At 41.6% G+C, this 14,711-nt stretch overlaps 1 protein-coding gene across 1 annotated transcript; it reads right to left on the reverse strand.

Moving 5' to 3' along the window:
* Positions 1–43: 43 nt before the first annotated feature.
* LOC126769196 (E3 ubiquitin-protein ligase listerin) lies at positions 44–14,578 on the reverse strand. Its single transcript, XM_050487835.1, has 25 exons — positions 14,394–14,578; positions 14,002–14,202; positions 11,993–12,124; positions 10,179–10,313; positions 9,901–10,013; positions 9,432–9,617; positions 8,988–9,153; positions 8,845–8,911; positions 8,611–8,728; positions 7,517–8,354; positions 7,259–7,448; positions 6,841–7,010; positions 6,332–6,474; positions 5,201–5,693; positions 4,617–5,012; positions 4,339–4,514; positions 4,081–4,264; positions 3,819–4,005; positions 3,308–3,544; positions 3,096–3,222; positions 2,772–2,915; positions 2,548–2,699; positions 2,076–2,473; positions 1,835–2,002; positions 44–1,201 (listed from the first exon to the last, which is right to left on the reverse strand). The coding sequence occupies exons 1-25, from the start codon at positions 14,433–14,435 to the stop codon at positions 1,142–1,144; spliced, it is 5,223 nt and encodes a 1,740-aa protein (XP_050343792.1). The 5' UTR covers positions 14,436–14,578; the 3' UTR covers positions 44–1,141.
* Between the last annotated feature and the right edge of the window lie 133 nt (positions 14,579–14,711).

Genomic DNA, 14,711 nt, shown 5'->3' on the forward strand with positions numbered 1-14,711 from the left:
ATGATGTAAATGATAGATCGATATGAATTCATTTGATTTTATTTCATAATTAATACAATTTTTAAATAAAAACTTATATTTAAAATCAAAAATATGTACACAACCCATTTATTGTATAATTTTTAATTATTACAATAGCATGATCTACTTTATTTAGAAACTTGGTATGGTCCTAAAGAACCGGGACAAAATAAATTATATGTGAACTTAAATGAGAAATGTTTATTTTAATTTATAAACACTTATTAACTCCCCAATAAATATAAAAAAATGAGTAAACATTTCTGGATTTTGAATTCTAGAAACAAATATCCGTAGTTAATTTGTAAATTTACTCAATCTAGAAAAGTGACTTATTATTAACAAGTTATTTAATGTTTTCCACCCATCAAGAGAATATATAAAAACGGGTCTCATTCGTCCAAATTTTTGTTAGAAATTGACCCTAACATGTTTTTCTAATAATAACGTCGTATAACGGTGGCCTTATGCCACTGTATCTGGAACGGCGTACTCGCAACGAGGAGGATGGTCAATTTATTACTTACTAGAAATTTATTATGTTATTTAGAAATTTATCAATGACACGGTACGCTACGCAATAAATTAATATATTTTTAGTTTAAGAAATTAGCTATATTGTTTAATTTTTAATAAAAAAATATCTAAAGATAATTTAATTATGAGATTTTAAACAACGTAATACATACAATTATGTAAAGAGCAGTTATAGTTTCATTGCATGCTGTACTTTCATATAAATAATAGTCTATCGTCTCGGAGAACCAATTTTAGCCGACCAAGATGTGCCTGTTATACTTGTTTGTCCATAGAATTGATATCATAGGTGATGCGTCGTGGAAACATTAAGAATATGCTGACATCTGTTTATAATTAAAAAAATTATATATTTTATATATATATAATCGTGAGTTACCTAAATTCCGAATAGTATTTATATAACGATAGTCCATGCTTTTAAAAGGTTTATAGATAGTCATACTACATTATTTTTGTTTGCCAAGAGTTATGTGATCACATATATCAAACGAATGTACATTTCGGTAATGTTTAAGGTTTATAGGTAACTGAAGTTTGAGTGTTCGACGATTTTCGCATGAAGAGCCTCGATGCGAGCTTATCAAAATTTCGTACGGCAGAGAGGACAATTTGATTTGTTGCTCGTCGAAAACCATTTACGCTGCAAATGAAAAATGTAAGATAATTAAGTACGTTTCTATGTGTAGAGCCTGGAGCAGGGGCGGAGCTGTTGCCGTATCAAAGATATTAGGCCCTCTAGCTACAGGGGCCCCGAAACCGAGTAAGCAAAAATTCAAAATCTCACTCGAACTCTAAGACCGTGCGCTAAATTTCTCGGCAAAAAATAAAAAGATTATACACTTTTTAATTAGTAGTTGTAACTCGTTAACGGATAAGACGCCATCAAATTTTGATACAGGGCCCATCAAGGGCATTTACTGGTGGTAGGGCTTTGTGCAAGCTCGTCTGGGTAGGTACCACCCACTCATCAGATATTCTACCGCAAAACAGCAATACTTGATATTGTTGTGTTCCGGTTTGAAGGGTGAGTGAGCCAGTGTAATTACAGGCACAAGGGACATAAAATCTTAGTTCCCAAGGTTGGTGGCGCATTGGATATGTAAGCGATGGTTGACATTTCTTACAATGCCAATGTCTAAGAGCGTTGGTGACCACTTACCATCAGGTGGCCCATAAGCTCGTCCGCCTTCCTTTTCTATAAAAAAAAAAAAAAAAGGGCAAGCTAAGCCCCTGGTCTGAAGACCAGGTGCTTAGTGACGGGGTCGAGTCGTACCAAACACGGCGAGTGGAACTTGTTTCGGCACTGGTAGCACGGCACGGTCGGCAGCCGGCCTGACGACGGGTGCATGCGGCAGTAGCAGATGTAGCACTGCGGGGAGCTCTGCACGCGAGCCGTCACCGCGCTGATCCACATCTTCAGCGCGTTCAGCAGCGTGCCGTTCTGAAACACACGGCACCGTGATCGTCTCTGAGCGGCGAGAGGCACCGGGCCCCCGGACGGAAGTGGCGCGCACCTGATAGGCGAGGTAGAGCACGATCCACTGCGTGTCGGGCGCGGGCGAGTTCGGTGGCGCCGTGATCTGCGGCGGTACCAGCGGGTGCTCCTCCGCGAATTGCACCGTCAGCTCCAGCGTGCGCTCCTCCAGCTCTAGCTCGCAGCGCACCTCGGCGCGCGACCACTGGATGGTGACCTGCGAGTCGGGCAGCTCGTGCGCGCGATCCCGCAGCTGCAGCAGCAGGCGGTGGCGCAGTACGGGCGCCACGGCCGCGCGCACTACTCGTCGCAGCGCGCCCGCCGCGCGCACGCCCAGCGCGCCGCACCAGCCGCGCGCCTCGCCCGCCGCCGCGCCGCCCAGCGTCTCCGTCAGCACGAGGCACGCCAGCGCGGCCACCACCTCGCCGTCGCAGCGCTCTGCCGGCCGTCAACGTTATGTACAGTCGTTGGGCGTTTCGATCGAGTCGATGTGTATTTAATTAGTCGCTCACTGTTAACGTCGAAGGAGGGCAGTTCGCTGAAGCAGTGTAGCCATCGAGCTGGCATCGGCGCCCGCTCGGTGCCCTCGAGCGCGACGCGCAATACGTCGGTGGGCAGCAGCCGGACGCAGCTCGACATCAACCCCGCCGCGTACCCGCCCTCTCTGTCGAAATATAAGCACCCAGATGAACTCGATCCGTGCATCGGGTCGGCAGGTTCGTGAGAAAATCGTCACCTGAGCAGCTCGATGTAGAATTGTGCGAGGTCTCCCCGTGCGCGCGCACAGTGCCGCAGCAGCACGAGGGCCAGTAGCTGATGCCCGAGCGCCACGCTGTGGCTGTCGGAAGGCGCCACCATCTCGCACGTGCCCTCGCACACGCTGCACGAAAAATATGGTCAAGAAGCAGAGACATCAAAAATTCATATTAAGCGTTGCAATAGTTTTGCTTTAGTTTATTGTCGAGCCGTTCATATTAATTTTAACAATAAAATAAGATTTCTAAAAATTGTGGTATTAAAAGTTAAAATATTAGTCAAACAATGAAGTAATAACGCTCACTTGATATTCGATAGGGCAGCGTCGACTAGGTCCTGGAGGTGCACCAAGGCTTCATCATAATAGGTGAGAGTAAACTCTGGCCGGGGACTGTCGTCATCTCGTGCGCACCACTCCGCAAGCTTTTCGGCTATCGAGAAAAACGTATTTAAAACGATCGGCCTCATCGAACGAGTACGGGCCCGAGCGCCGGTGTGTAACGGGAGCTCCCTCACCGTCGTGCAGCACCAGCGACTCGGCGAGCAGATCGAGCACGGCGAAGGCGAGGTACTTGCGCACGGGGTGCGCCACGCCGCGCAGCGCGCCCGTGGCGGCGCCGCACACGAGGCGCAGCGACAGCGCGGAGGCGCGCGGCGCCCGCGGCACGCACGCCCACTGCAGGCGCGAGCAGCACGACGCCATCGCGCCCAGCGTCGACACGCGCGACGCAGTCATCGGCCGGATGTCCGCTTCTGGCGGGTTCGTATCGTTTGTATATGTTTAGCGAGATCGTGATGACTGAGGAACTGTTAACACCATATCATTTCAATTTCATATTCTATAGACGCAGAGTAATATATAAACTTTGGAATTGTTCGACTAAATCAAAATTCTTTAATTTCAGAAGACAAGTATTCTTAAAAGGTTTTTGTTAAAATAATATGTTTAGAGGTTAACATCCTGATATGTAGAAATGGAATGTATGTAAAATATCTATCAAAAAATTAATTACAAAAATTGCCTCACTCAGCATTACTATCAGCAATTCGAAAAGATTTCTGTTCAAGTCAGGTTCGAAGATGTCGCCCCATTCTACCGGCAGCGCCAGGACGTGCTCGCTCGGCTGGCGCCGCTCTGCCTCCTTGAGCGTCTCCGTCGTAAACTGCTCCACCACGAGGTACAGCTCCAGCACCGCCCGAGCGATGATCGCCACCTTTCGACGAGCCATTTACGAAGTCAAATATACGTCGTTTTAGATTCCCAAAGATACCTCCGGCGTCGGACTCACCTTGCAGCACCACCAGCGATGCATGCTGATTTGAAGCGAGGTGATCAGCGAGCACAGCGTGATGTTGGTGAAGTCCCACTGATGGGAGCCCAGCTCCCAGCCGCGCGCCCGCACGCACTCGGTCAGGAAGTGCACGATGGCCGCGTTGCTGACGATCTGGCACCACGAGGCGTCGGTCAGGTCCCTGCGGACGGCGAGCACGGCGGTGAGGGCGGGCGGCGCGGCGCGCGCCCTCACTGAGCCCGAGGCGGCACGTACGTGTCGTAGAGCATGATGTGGTGGTGCTCGAAGTACAGGTCGATGACGAGGTCGGCGGGCTCGTCGCGCAGCGCGCTGTCGGCGCGCTCGCGCAGGCCCGCCTCGTGGCCGTGCGCGCGCCACACGCTGCGCAGCATCAGCAGCGCGCGCGCGCGCTCGCTCGGCGCCGCGTCGGCCTGCGCAGTGATACGTGTGAGACCTCCTCGATAGCGCGGTCGTACTATTTATAATATTTCCAAAGTTCATTAAAAACCGGTATTCGATGGGCGCCAAGTTACCTGCATGCTGTGGAAGAATCCGCTTCCGGTGATCATTTCCTCCACTGTCGTTTTATCTAAATTTTCAATAATGCTTTGATACTCGCTACTTTCGGTGTCTTGATTGTTGCTTGTAGCTTGTTCCTCCTCTTTTTCACTTTCCTCGTCGCTGTCGTCGACGCTGCTTTGGCTCTCGGACGTGTCGTCGTTTCTCTCACGAATCTTCTGGGCTATTTTATTCATTATGACGATGAAATATTTCTTCGCATACGACCAGTAGTAGCCTTTTGTGATTGCATTCGCGTGTAAGTATGTTAGGACGACGTTCTTTGTCTCAGGACTTATTTCGGATATAATATCTTCTATAAATTTTTCCATTCGTTCTTTACTTTTTTTTATTAATTCATAATGAGGCCACTATAAATAATACGAGAATGCTACGTTTACTCACATAATAAATCATAAAGAAATAAATTTAATATTACTATCAGTACTAATAAGTAAACGATAAACAATTAAAAAACCAATGGTGACGATATAACATTCAAATATTTAATAAAAATGATCAAAAGATTATGAGTTCGAATTAAATTAAAAAAACTTACAAAGGAATATTTCTCGTAAAGAACGCTGAGAATCGCATATTCGTAGAGTACCCGATTCAATTTCGCTTTGAAGTACTCCTCTCTGAGCAGCACGTCGCACCAAGATTCGGTCTCTTCATCTTCTTCATCCGAGGATACGTTCTGCGTGAGGATAGCCCTCAGGAAGGAAACGCGAAATAGACTCTCGTAGAGGAACACTATGAGATCTCTCCTCGTTAGCTCCTCATGATCCGACTCCGAGTCGTTTACAATCTTTTTTATGAATTCATTTTCGTCTTCAAAAGGGCAATTGATGTTTCCATCTATACAGTCGCACCTCAGGGCGAACACTTCCAACGGCACCTCGGGCTTCAGTGTTTGCATCTCGAACAGCTCCTTGGTGAGGGACACCACTTCGCCGCTGTGTTCGGAAGGACTATCTTGACTCGGTAAATAGAGATACGGACACAGGGCCGCGGCGTGCCCGATACGCTTCATATCTAGTTTATCCATGCTGGAAGAGAAGGTCACATCGATAGGGTTAAATTAGCAAAGTATGTCAGTTATTTCCAACTACTACTTTCCATTTTCAATGAATGTAATGTTTGAAATATTTTCGTTATCGTCTAAAATATTAAATACAGTAACAGCCTATTAATGTCCCACAGCTGGGCTAAGGCCTCCTCTCCCTTTGAGGAGGTTTGGAGCTTATTCCACCACGCTGCTCCAATGCGGGTTGGTAGAATACACTTGTGGCATAATTTCAATGAAATTAGACACAAGGCAGGTTTCCTCACGATGTTTTCTTCACCGTCAAGCACGAGATGAATTATACACACAAATTAAGCACATGAAAATTCAGTGGTGCTTGCCCGGGTTTGAATCCACGATCATCGGTTAAGATTCTCGCATTCTAACCACTAGGCCATCTCAGCTTTTTTTTCCATTCGTTATTAAATACGACTCCTCAATGCTTTAGCGTCGGAGCTCTTAGGTTTCAAAAATCCCTTTAACGGGCTCAATACTAAAAATAACACAAATCTTGGGAGAAAATAACAACTACGGCTACGTCAGAAAACAGATATCAATCTGAACTCATCACTAGGACCCTAAGCACAGAGTAGAGTAGGGCGAGTATGAAGGAGCGCTCACTCGGAGAACACGTGCGCGTGCACGGCGAGGCGCGCGTGCGCTCGCAGGCGCGCGCGCTCCCCGGCCGGCAGCGCGCCCAGCGCCGCGCTCCACGCCGCGCGCGCCGACAGCCACGCGCTCGAGGACACGCGCGCGTCGCCCAGCTGCGCACGGACACATCAATATTCCTTACATTATAAGATAATAATAAGCTACATGGGTCGGGTGGAACATTCTCTTTTATGTATCCGTCGACCTTCAGTGAGGCAGCGACCGAAATAAACCGCTAAGGGTAAGGATCGTCCGGCAGAAGGACGTGACCGGACTATTTATTAAATAAACAGACTGATAATAAGGAGTAAAATTTAAACAATTGTTTTTTAAAATACTGCGATCTCCATAGGGAGGCTTCATGCGAGCCCGGCTGAGCAGGTGAGGCCTCCTAGCATCGCATCAGTTATTCAATCGCAGGTATTACACATAAACAAGCCCAAAGAGCAGACGGCGGGCAACCGTGCAGCGGTACTGACGGGGTGGTCGAGCGTCAGCTGGAACAGCGCGCGCAGCAGCGGCTCGGCGTGCGCGCGCCAGGCGGCGCAGCGCGCCAGCGCGGCGGCGGCGCGGGCGGCGCGCGGCGCGGCCGGCGACGCGCCCAGCGCGCGCACCACGCGCTCCACGCCGCGCGCGCTCAGCACCGGCCCTGCACACGGGGAACTCGCTTGTACCGGCGGCCACTACTGTTACGCGCCCGACTGATAGACGCGTTACCAGTTCACTTGGTGATCGCTATTTTTGATTTTATTAAAAAGTTTATTATATTATTATTTTTTATCGACATCGCGGTAATTTGTCGATTTTGAAGTTTTCAATTTCAAAGCGAATACTAGTAGTACGTCCGCGGACGTAGTGAGCTCCTTTTTAAATTGTTAATCAATAAAGCTAGATCACCTCCTGTATCCCCGTGACTGAGACACGTTAGAAGCAAATTATCCGCCTCGGTATCTTCCTCTCGCTTGCACAGCGCAAGCACGGTCGCCTCCACGACGTCGCCGCTCAGCCATTTCCTTCCCGCAGCCGACGAGCAGCACGGGTGTGTCAGAGTCAGCGATATACACCATTCCACCACTAATGGAGGAAACTGCAAAAACAACGTGTTCCCCAGTATCACTCTACCTTTATTTTTATAAAAAATGTCATTTTACGTACCTGTTGAAACGAATTGAACATAACGTCTTGTTCTTCTTCCGTTAAATATTTAAAGATTATGAATATGATGTCTACTAGCGCTTTACATCTCATAGTGTCGCCGGCTAACCACTTCTTCAATACATTGTCATACAATCCATAAACTGATTCTTGATTGAAGTGTCTCGCTAGCGCCATTAATAAATTCTTGCCTTCAAATTTTTCAATCAACGATATCAAAGACGTGAAAACAGCCTCGGAGACTTGTTTCTGGTGTGCAAAGTCGAAGTAATTACAGCACGTGTTCTCGACTACATCGTTTAAGTTGTGATTGAATCTTTCCGTAACTGTGTCGTCACACTCGTCCGTCGAAGTCGGAGACGGCTCCTTGACGTCCGGCGTCGTTTCATCCGCAAACTGAATATGATTTTGCTTTTTATCTTCTTGTAGAAAAGCGGCCTTCAAATGTTTCAACAGCATTATGTGAGCTTCGATTAGGAGCATAATATCTTCTTTTTCAACAGATAATTTGTCTATCTGCGTTGCTATCGTTGAGCCAATGTTTAGCCAAAAATTTCTTATGAGTTGGTCGTACTTTTCACTGTTTTCTTGTTTGGTCTGTTTGAGCCAATATTTGACTAATGATACCATAGTTGTTGACGAATATCTTATCAAGTGGTTCTTTACCGACCTGTCTGTGTAGGCGAATATTTTTTCAAGCCAAGTTCGATGAACGAACGTGACCACTTCTATGACGTAGTCATCTTGCTGAAGTGACAAATATCGAAGACATTCTTGTAGGATGTTTATCCAGGTGTGTCTTTCACATTTCGAACTTATAACAATTTTATTGTTTAACCTGAAATATGCATCATAAAGTTAATCAATTCAGTGAGATTTAGTAAGCGAGTATTTAATTTTTTTTATAAATAAAATTTTAAGTTAAACTATGTGACGCGTCTAATCTTAAATCAGTGAAGGATATTCATAGGAATTTACTGGTTGGCTACCATTTAGACTAGCTTGCAGGACGCTCTACAACATTTCCTCAGTGCGACCTCTATTTTGAATGGGAATGGAGGTCAAGTACGATGTATTTAAATTGTTATACAAACCCTGTGAAAAGCGCGTTAAAGAATATTATATAGAAGTCCTTAGTGATCAAATCGGCCGGTAACTTAACCAACAGCGGCAGTAACATATTGGACACCAGCCGAGCGTCCCCCCAACCACCTGGATAATAATGCGAAATTAATCAACATCTAAAATAGAAAAGTAATTTGAAAAGTTAGTTAAAGTCGACGACACATCGATCGTATCCTCTACATTCCAATGGAACTAATTACTACCGGTCGATACAACTTCCAGAAGTCGCTTCATAAGGAGGTCTTTTTTGTCCAGCCACGTGTGCCACTCCTGGAAACACAATAAATAGATTGTAAGTCAAGAGTATCGCGTGGCGGTCAGCCGAGGGAGGCGCGGCGGGGCTCACCTCGAGGCGGTGCATGACGTGCAGCAGCGCGGCCCAGCGCTGCGCGGCCACGGCGCCGCTCTCGTGCCGCGCCAGCAGCGCCCGCGCCGCGCGCGCGCCCGCGCCCGCCGCCCGCCGCGCGCCGCCGCGCCCGCACGCGCGCGCCGCCGCGCCGTACCACGCCGCCCTGTCGCACGCGCGCCGACTTAGCTCGAATCGAATCGTTATTATATTGACAGGCATTCCATTCCGCGGACATTTGGACCTTCCGTCTCGAGTGCCTATAGTACGAAAAGTGTGTGCGTAGCCGCAACACACTCTTTAATCACTCTCGTGATCCGATGGGTTAAGAAATTTGGACCGCCGGGCAACGGTACATTAGCCGGACCGACGGATTCACTTTTCGAGACACGGGAGTGCCAACACCGGCAACTCGCAGACTCCGCCGGCACCCGGTATACTCACCTGATATTTGGCGATTGATGCGCTGCCAACTTCCAAAAAGCATTCGATTGTAGCAGGGGCGCTAGCGCGTCCCACAGCCAGTCGTCGTGCACTTCCGGCAATTCGGTTACAAAGAAATCCAGCGCTCTCAAGCTACTGCATAGAATACGTAAAATTTGCATTTCACGTTCCTCTGGATTGTCAAGTCTGTAACGGTCAATATATCACTTGAATGCAAATTATAATACTAAAATTAAAAGAAAGTTTAACTGACTAAGCCACCCGTAGATATTATACAATTTATGTGTTGTGGTGCAGTTTTTCTCATACTAGATACTCTATTTTATTTCGATCCATATTTTACCTTTTAACCATCAATATTCATACAATTGAATGCAATGCCTTACATTCCACACCATTGGTCCACTACTGACAAATCTTACAAAAGCCTGCGTTTGTATTCTGATTTTAATATTACATACATACTAACTTTTTATTGAGCATGACTTCCGCATTGCCGGTGATGTTTTCGATGAGTAATGTTACGATCTCAGATTTACAAAACGAGATCGCTTCGCCTAATTTTCTCTCAGGAAATGTGATCTGAAATTGAAAACATTTTGATTTTCATGTTAAAAAAATTCATGTTTCATAACATTGACGTAGGTAGGCGATTTAATGAATAATAACGAAAAAGTATGGGTTTCTTTTGTAAAAATTCTCAGTTGGCTGTTTTAGTTGACAGAGATTAAAGAGTCAGGAGCGAACCTTGAGCTGCGCGTTCGCCTGCACGCTGACGGGCGCGTGCTCGTCGTGACGCGCGAGCAGCCACACTGGCAACACGCGCCGCAACACGAGCGCCGCGCGCCGCCCGCTCGCCGCCACCATGGCGCCGTGGCATAGCTGCGCGGGCGGGACGACTCATTATCGGGGATGTAAATTACATTATGAGAACTTAGAAAAAATATACTTAAATAGTAATATTTATACAGGGTTACAGGGTAATATGTCACGATCCTTTTAAAGGGTTATAGTTCAGGACAATAGCTATCAAATGACCCCCAAAATGCTTATGCAAAAGTGTATCGTTTTCGAGTTATTAATTTTTTAATATTTTTTTTATTTAAAGGATGTTTAAGATTCTAAAATTCAATAAAAAAAAAATCAACGTATTTTCCCTATTTTTTTTTTGTATTTCTTGCTAGGGTACATCCTAGTTAATAATAACCAGTTATAAAATAAAAACAATCTTCAAGCATTTTTAAATTACAGATCCAAAACTGTACAACTTTTCGATTTTTAATTTTGATTCTTTAAGTTACTCGCAATTTTTTTGTAAAAATCACTATGGCTCTTATCGTGCGGATCATTTTAAAAACATCTGCGTTTCCTTAGCTATTCATCGGTACATAAAAAGTACAGTAACAATAATAAACTTAGGAGAAAATTAGATAACAAAGAGACCAGGTAGGAAATTCTAAGAAATGCTATTGTTAAGAAATTAAATCTGGATCAAAGACAAAAGGACCTCAATGCAAAGTAGTTAAAGATTATTTTTAATAGGGGTAATAGGTAAAAAAGGAGAGATAAACCAGAGCTGTCATTGCAATTTTGAATTTAAATCAAAAACAAAATACTTAATCTTTTTAGTTACTCCATACTTTCGAAATTACACTGTTTATTATTCATAATTCGTGTTCAAAATGAGATCCCCTATTTCGTATACAAATACGCATTCTTTTTCTTAATTCACTTTTTACTACAACACTACTCAAGCTATGTCGAATAGAATTTGCAGCATTCATTATTCTTGTTTTGAAAAAACAATAGCATTTCTTAGAATTTCCTACCTGGTCTCTTTGTTATCTAATTTTCTCCTGAGTTTATGATTGTTACTGTACTTTTTATGTACCGATGAATAGCTAAGGAAACGCAGATGTTTTTAAAATGATCCGCACGATAAGAGCCATAGTGATTTTTACAAAAAAATTGCGAGTAACTTAAAGAATCAAAATTAAAAATCGAAAAGTTGTACAGTTTTGGATCTGTAATTTAAAAATGCTTGAAGATTGTTTTTATTTTATAACTGGTTATTATTAACTAGGATGTACCCTAGCAAGAAATACAAAAAAAAAATAGGGAAAATACGTTGATTTTTTTTTTATTGAATTTTAGAATCTTAAACATCCTTTAAATAAAAAAAATATTAAAAAATTAATAACTCGAAAACGATACACTTTTGCATAAGCATTTTGGGGGTCATTTGATAGCTATTGTCCTGAACTATAACCCTTTAAAAGGATCGTGACATATTACCCTGTAACCCTGTATTTACACAAACCAGCTTTTCTGAAAGCATATCAATATTTTGTATAAATCAATTCAATGTTAAAGTGAATTTTATTTGTCTTTACTTCAATTTGAATAGGCTATACTTAAGAGTTTGAATTTTAAATTAAAATAATATACTCATCCATAAAAGTATATATTCTATTAATCAGTGTGCCACGACTAATGGATTTTAGAATTAATATAATATTTTCAAATGAGCGATTAACCATAATGCGTTTTTCGTTTTATACCTGTGCCGCTTCCCGCACTCTTCTATCGCTGTCAATGATTAAGGTTTGGTAGGAGTGAGCCCAGCTCGGTAGAGAAGCTACCACTTCATCAATATCTCTATTCTTAACCAGCTCAGTCAATTCCTGTAGAGCCTGGAGCGAAAGATAAAAAAGAATTATTGCAAGAATATAACATTTTGTTATTATATTTTGAATTACATTTTTAATAAAGTATATATGAGCATTGTTTGAAATGTAACCTTTTTTGTTTTTTTTTTAATGTTAAATCGTCGTTGATAGTCTAATACCGCGTACATATTGTCAAATATGCATGTATGTATGTACCATGTGTGTAGAGAAAAATCTAAAATCTAAGTTTCGTATGTGGGTAATTTATTATAATTCACGACGAAGCAAACTACAATATTTTGAATCGGCCAATACGAACGAGTATACGTTAAATAACAATAGCGCAGGTTTATCGGCTAACAATTTACAGTACCAAAAGCCGCGTATCTACGCACATTGGTAAGGGACTAACTAGGAAGTGCCAGTGTTTGTAAAACAAACTTCGTATAGCGCTCTGATTGAAAATTGTTATCTATACAAATAGGTAAATAAAGTTGGAAGTGTCTGTGATTTCAAATTAACGGACTCTTTTAAAGTTAATATGGGTTTTTACGAAATACCAAAACAATATTTATTTTTATTTTTGTCTGTCTGTTTGTCTGGGCTAATCTTTGAAATGTCTAAAAATTACAAATTGAAATAACAGAATTATTATAAGATGGATTCCAAGATTTCGTTTAGTCTTTATTTCATCAAAATCTGATGTCTATCAAAGTTATAAAAACGTACGTATTTTTGTAGTTATAATATATGTTGGCCATAGATCGCGGTGTGCTAAATACGTCAATTTCTGAATAGCGGTATCCACATTTTCCGGCGTAGAGTGACCTTCTGCCATACGGCATGTATGTATTGTATGTATCTTACAAAGTTACTAGAGAGACAGAGAGAAAGAATGTTGTCATTTGGACGTCAGATGCACTGCTCAAAATAGAAACAGAGTTCTGGCAAGTACAATTCTGATGTTCACAAAAAAGAAAAATGTTACTTATTATTAGTAAAAACTAAAAAAATTGTTGAAAAATTTTTGCAATCGCGATGCACTTCCATTACAAAAGATCACACATTCATTACAAATTACAGCATGGCACAGTTTCAGATATAAAAATCCATTCCAACCGGAAGAAGAGTTGGTAACGACTCAATCTCATGCCTTAGAGTTAATTAGTCCGTTATAATATAACTTTTAATTTTATATTGAATTATTAAGATCATTTTTAAACTGTTTGTTTAACAATTATGGCATGTTCTTGCTTTGTATTATTCAATTGCTTTTTTATGAGATATTTTTAAATGAGTAGTTCCTAAATAAATTCTTTAAATATCTCTTTAATTTATTAACCATATTGAGCTTAAGATTGTAGTCACTTTATAAATAGCGAATAGTGATAAGAATGAGTGGTTAAATGATCAAAAAAGTTGGTTGATTTGAAATGAATTAATTATAATACAATTATAAGACTGAATATTGTTAAATAAACTATTCATTAACAATAAAGCATAAGTGACCGTCCAAAAAACTACACTGAATAATATCTTTAAAATAACTATATTACTAAAAGGTGAATGAAATAGAAAAAAGCCCATGTTCGGTCAAAATTCACTCAAAACATTTTTTAGAAAATCAGTTTTTTCCTACTCCTATAAAATTTGTGCAAGTGAACTTAAGTGGTATTTAACAATATAAGGTTTTGGATTATTAACGATAATATGTTTTCTTTTTATATATAATTATATAAAATTCTGAGAATGTGACTTTAAAAAAATAATAATGTGTTTATTTATAATGGCATCCCAACATTCATATTTAATTTGTAATATAAATTTGTTAATATTACAATAAAAGTGTATTAATAAGTAAAGGTAAAATCAACTAAGCTGTTTATAAGTGTTTATATTACCTTAGTTTTAGTAATTGGATCCTTTTTATTAAGCTTCTTGAAGCACACTGAGAATTCAGGATTAAGACCTGCATCAACATTTGTTACACTCAAAGTTGAGAATAGCACTGGAAGATCCTTGCTTTGACCAGCGGCTCCAACAGATGACTCGACTTTCTTTGCATTATTTAATAGTTCTGCGCTCCGGCCGCTGCTAGAGGGCTGGAAGCAGAGGAAATACATATACTCTAAAGAGTGTAATAACATTATAGTTACAGAGATAGTTTAATTGCAAATATAGATCTAATATACATTTAATTGAAATTATGTAAATAGAAACGTTTTGTTTAAGGCAGTGTTAAGAATTGTAATATAAATTGTTAAACGAAGTTAATATTGAGCTCTGTACTTACTCGCGCATTATTCTTAGTTCTTTGCTTCGTTTTACCCCCCATTATTATTACATATGTTAAGCAATATATATACTGATTTACAGAAAAAGCACATGTACTTGAGTTGATATGAAAATTTTTAAAGTAATTTAGTCGCCAAATTGCTGATATCTACTACCAACAAATTATATTGACAATTTGACATAGTTGTGGCAATTTTGCCAATTGAGATCAGTGTTGCCAACTCTGTAATTTAGAAGATAGTAGATTTTTTTTAATGAAAACATACTATGGTAGAAAAAACCTATAGTAGGTGCGGTAAAATTACCTAAAATAAGG

This window comes from Nymphalis io, chromosome 6 (assembly GCF_905147045.1).
Source record: "Nymphalis io chromosome 6, ilAglIoxx1.1, whole genome shotgun sequence".
NCBI lineage: Eukaryota > Metazoa > Arthropoda > Insecta > Lepidoptera > Nymphalidae > Nymphalis > Nymphalis io.

Excerpts from the sequence above, each read along its gene's own strand:
- LOC126769196 (XM_050487835.1), bottom strand. The coding sequence starts at position 14,435 with ATGGGGGGTAAAACGAAGCAAAGAACTAAGAATAATGCGCGA. Across the intron at positions 14,203-14,393 it reads GAACTAAGAATAATGCGCGA|CCCTCTAGCAGCGGCCGGAG; the intron begins GTAAGTACAGAG and ends CTCTGCTTCCAG. Across the intron at positions 4,515-4,616 it reads GATTCTTCCACAGCATGCAG|GCCGACGCGGCGCCGAGCGA; the intron begins GTAACTTGGCGC and ends ATCACTGCGCAG.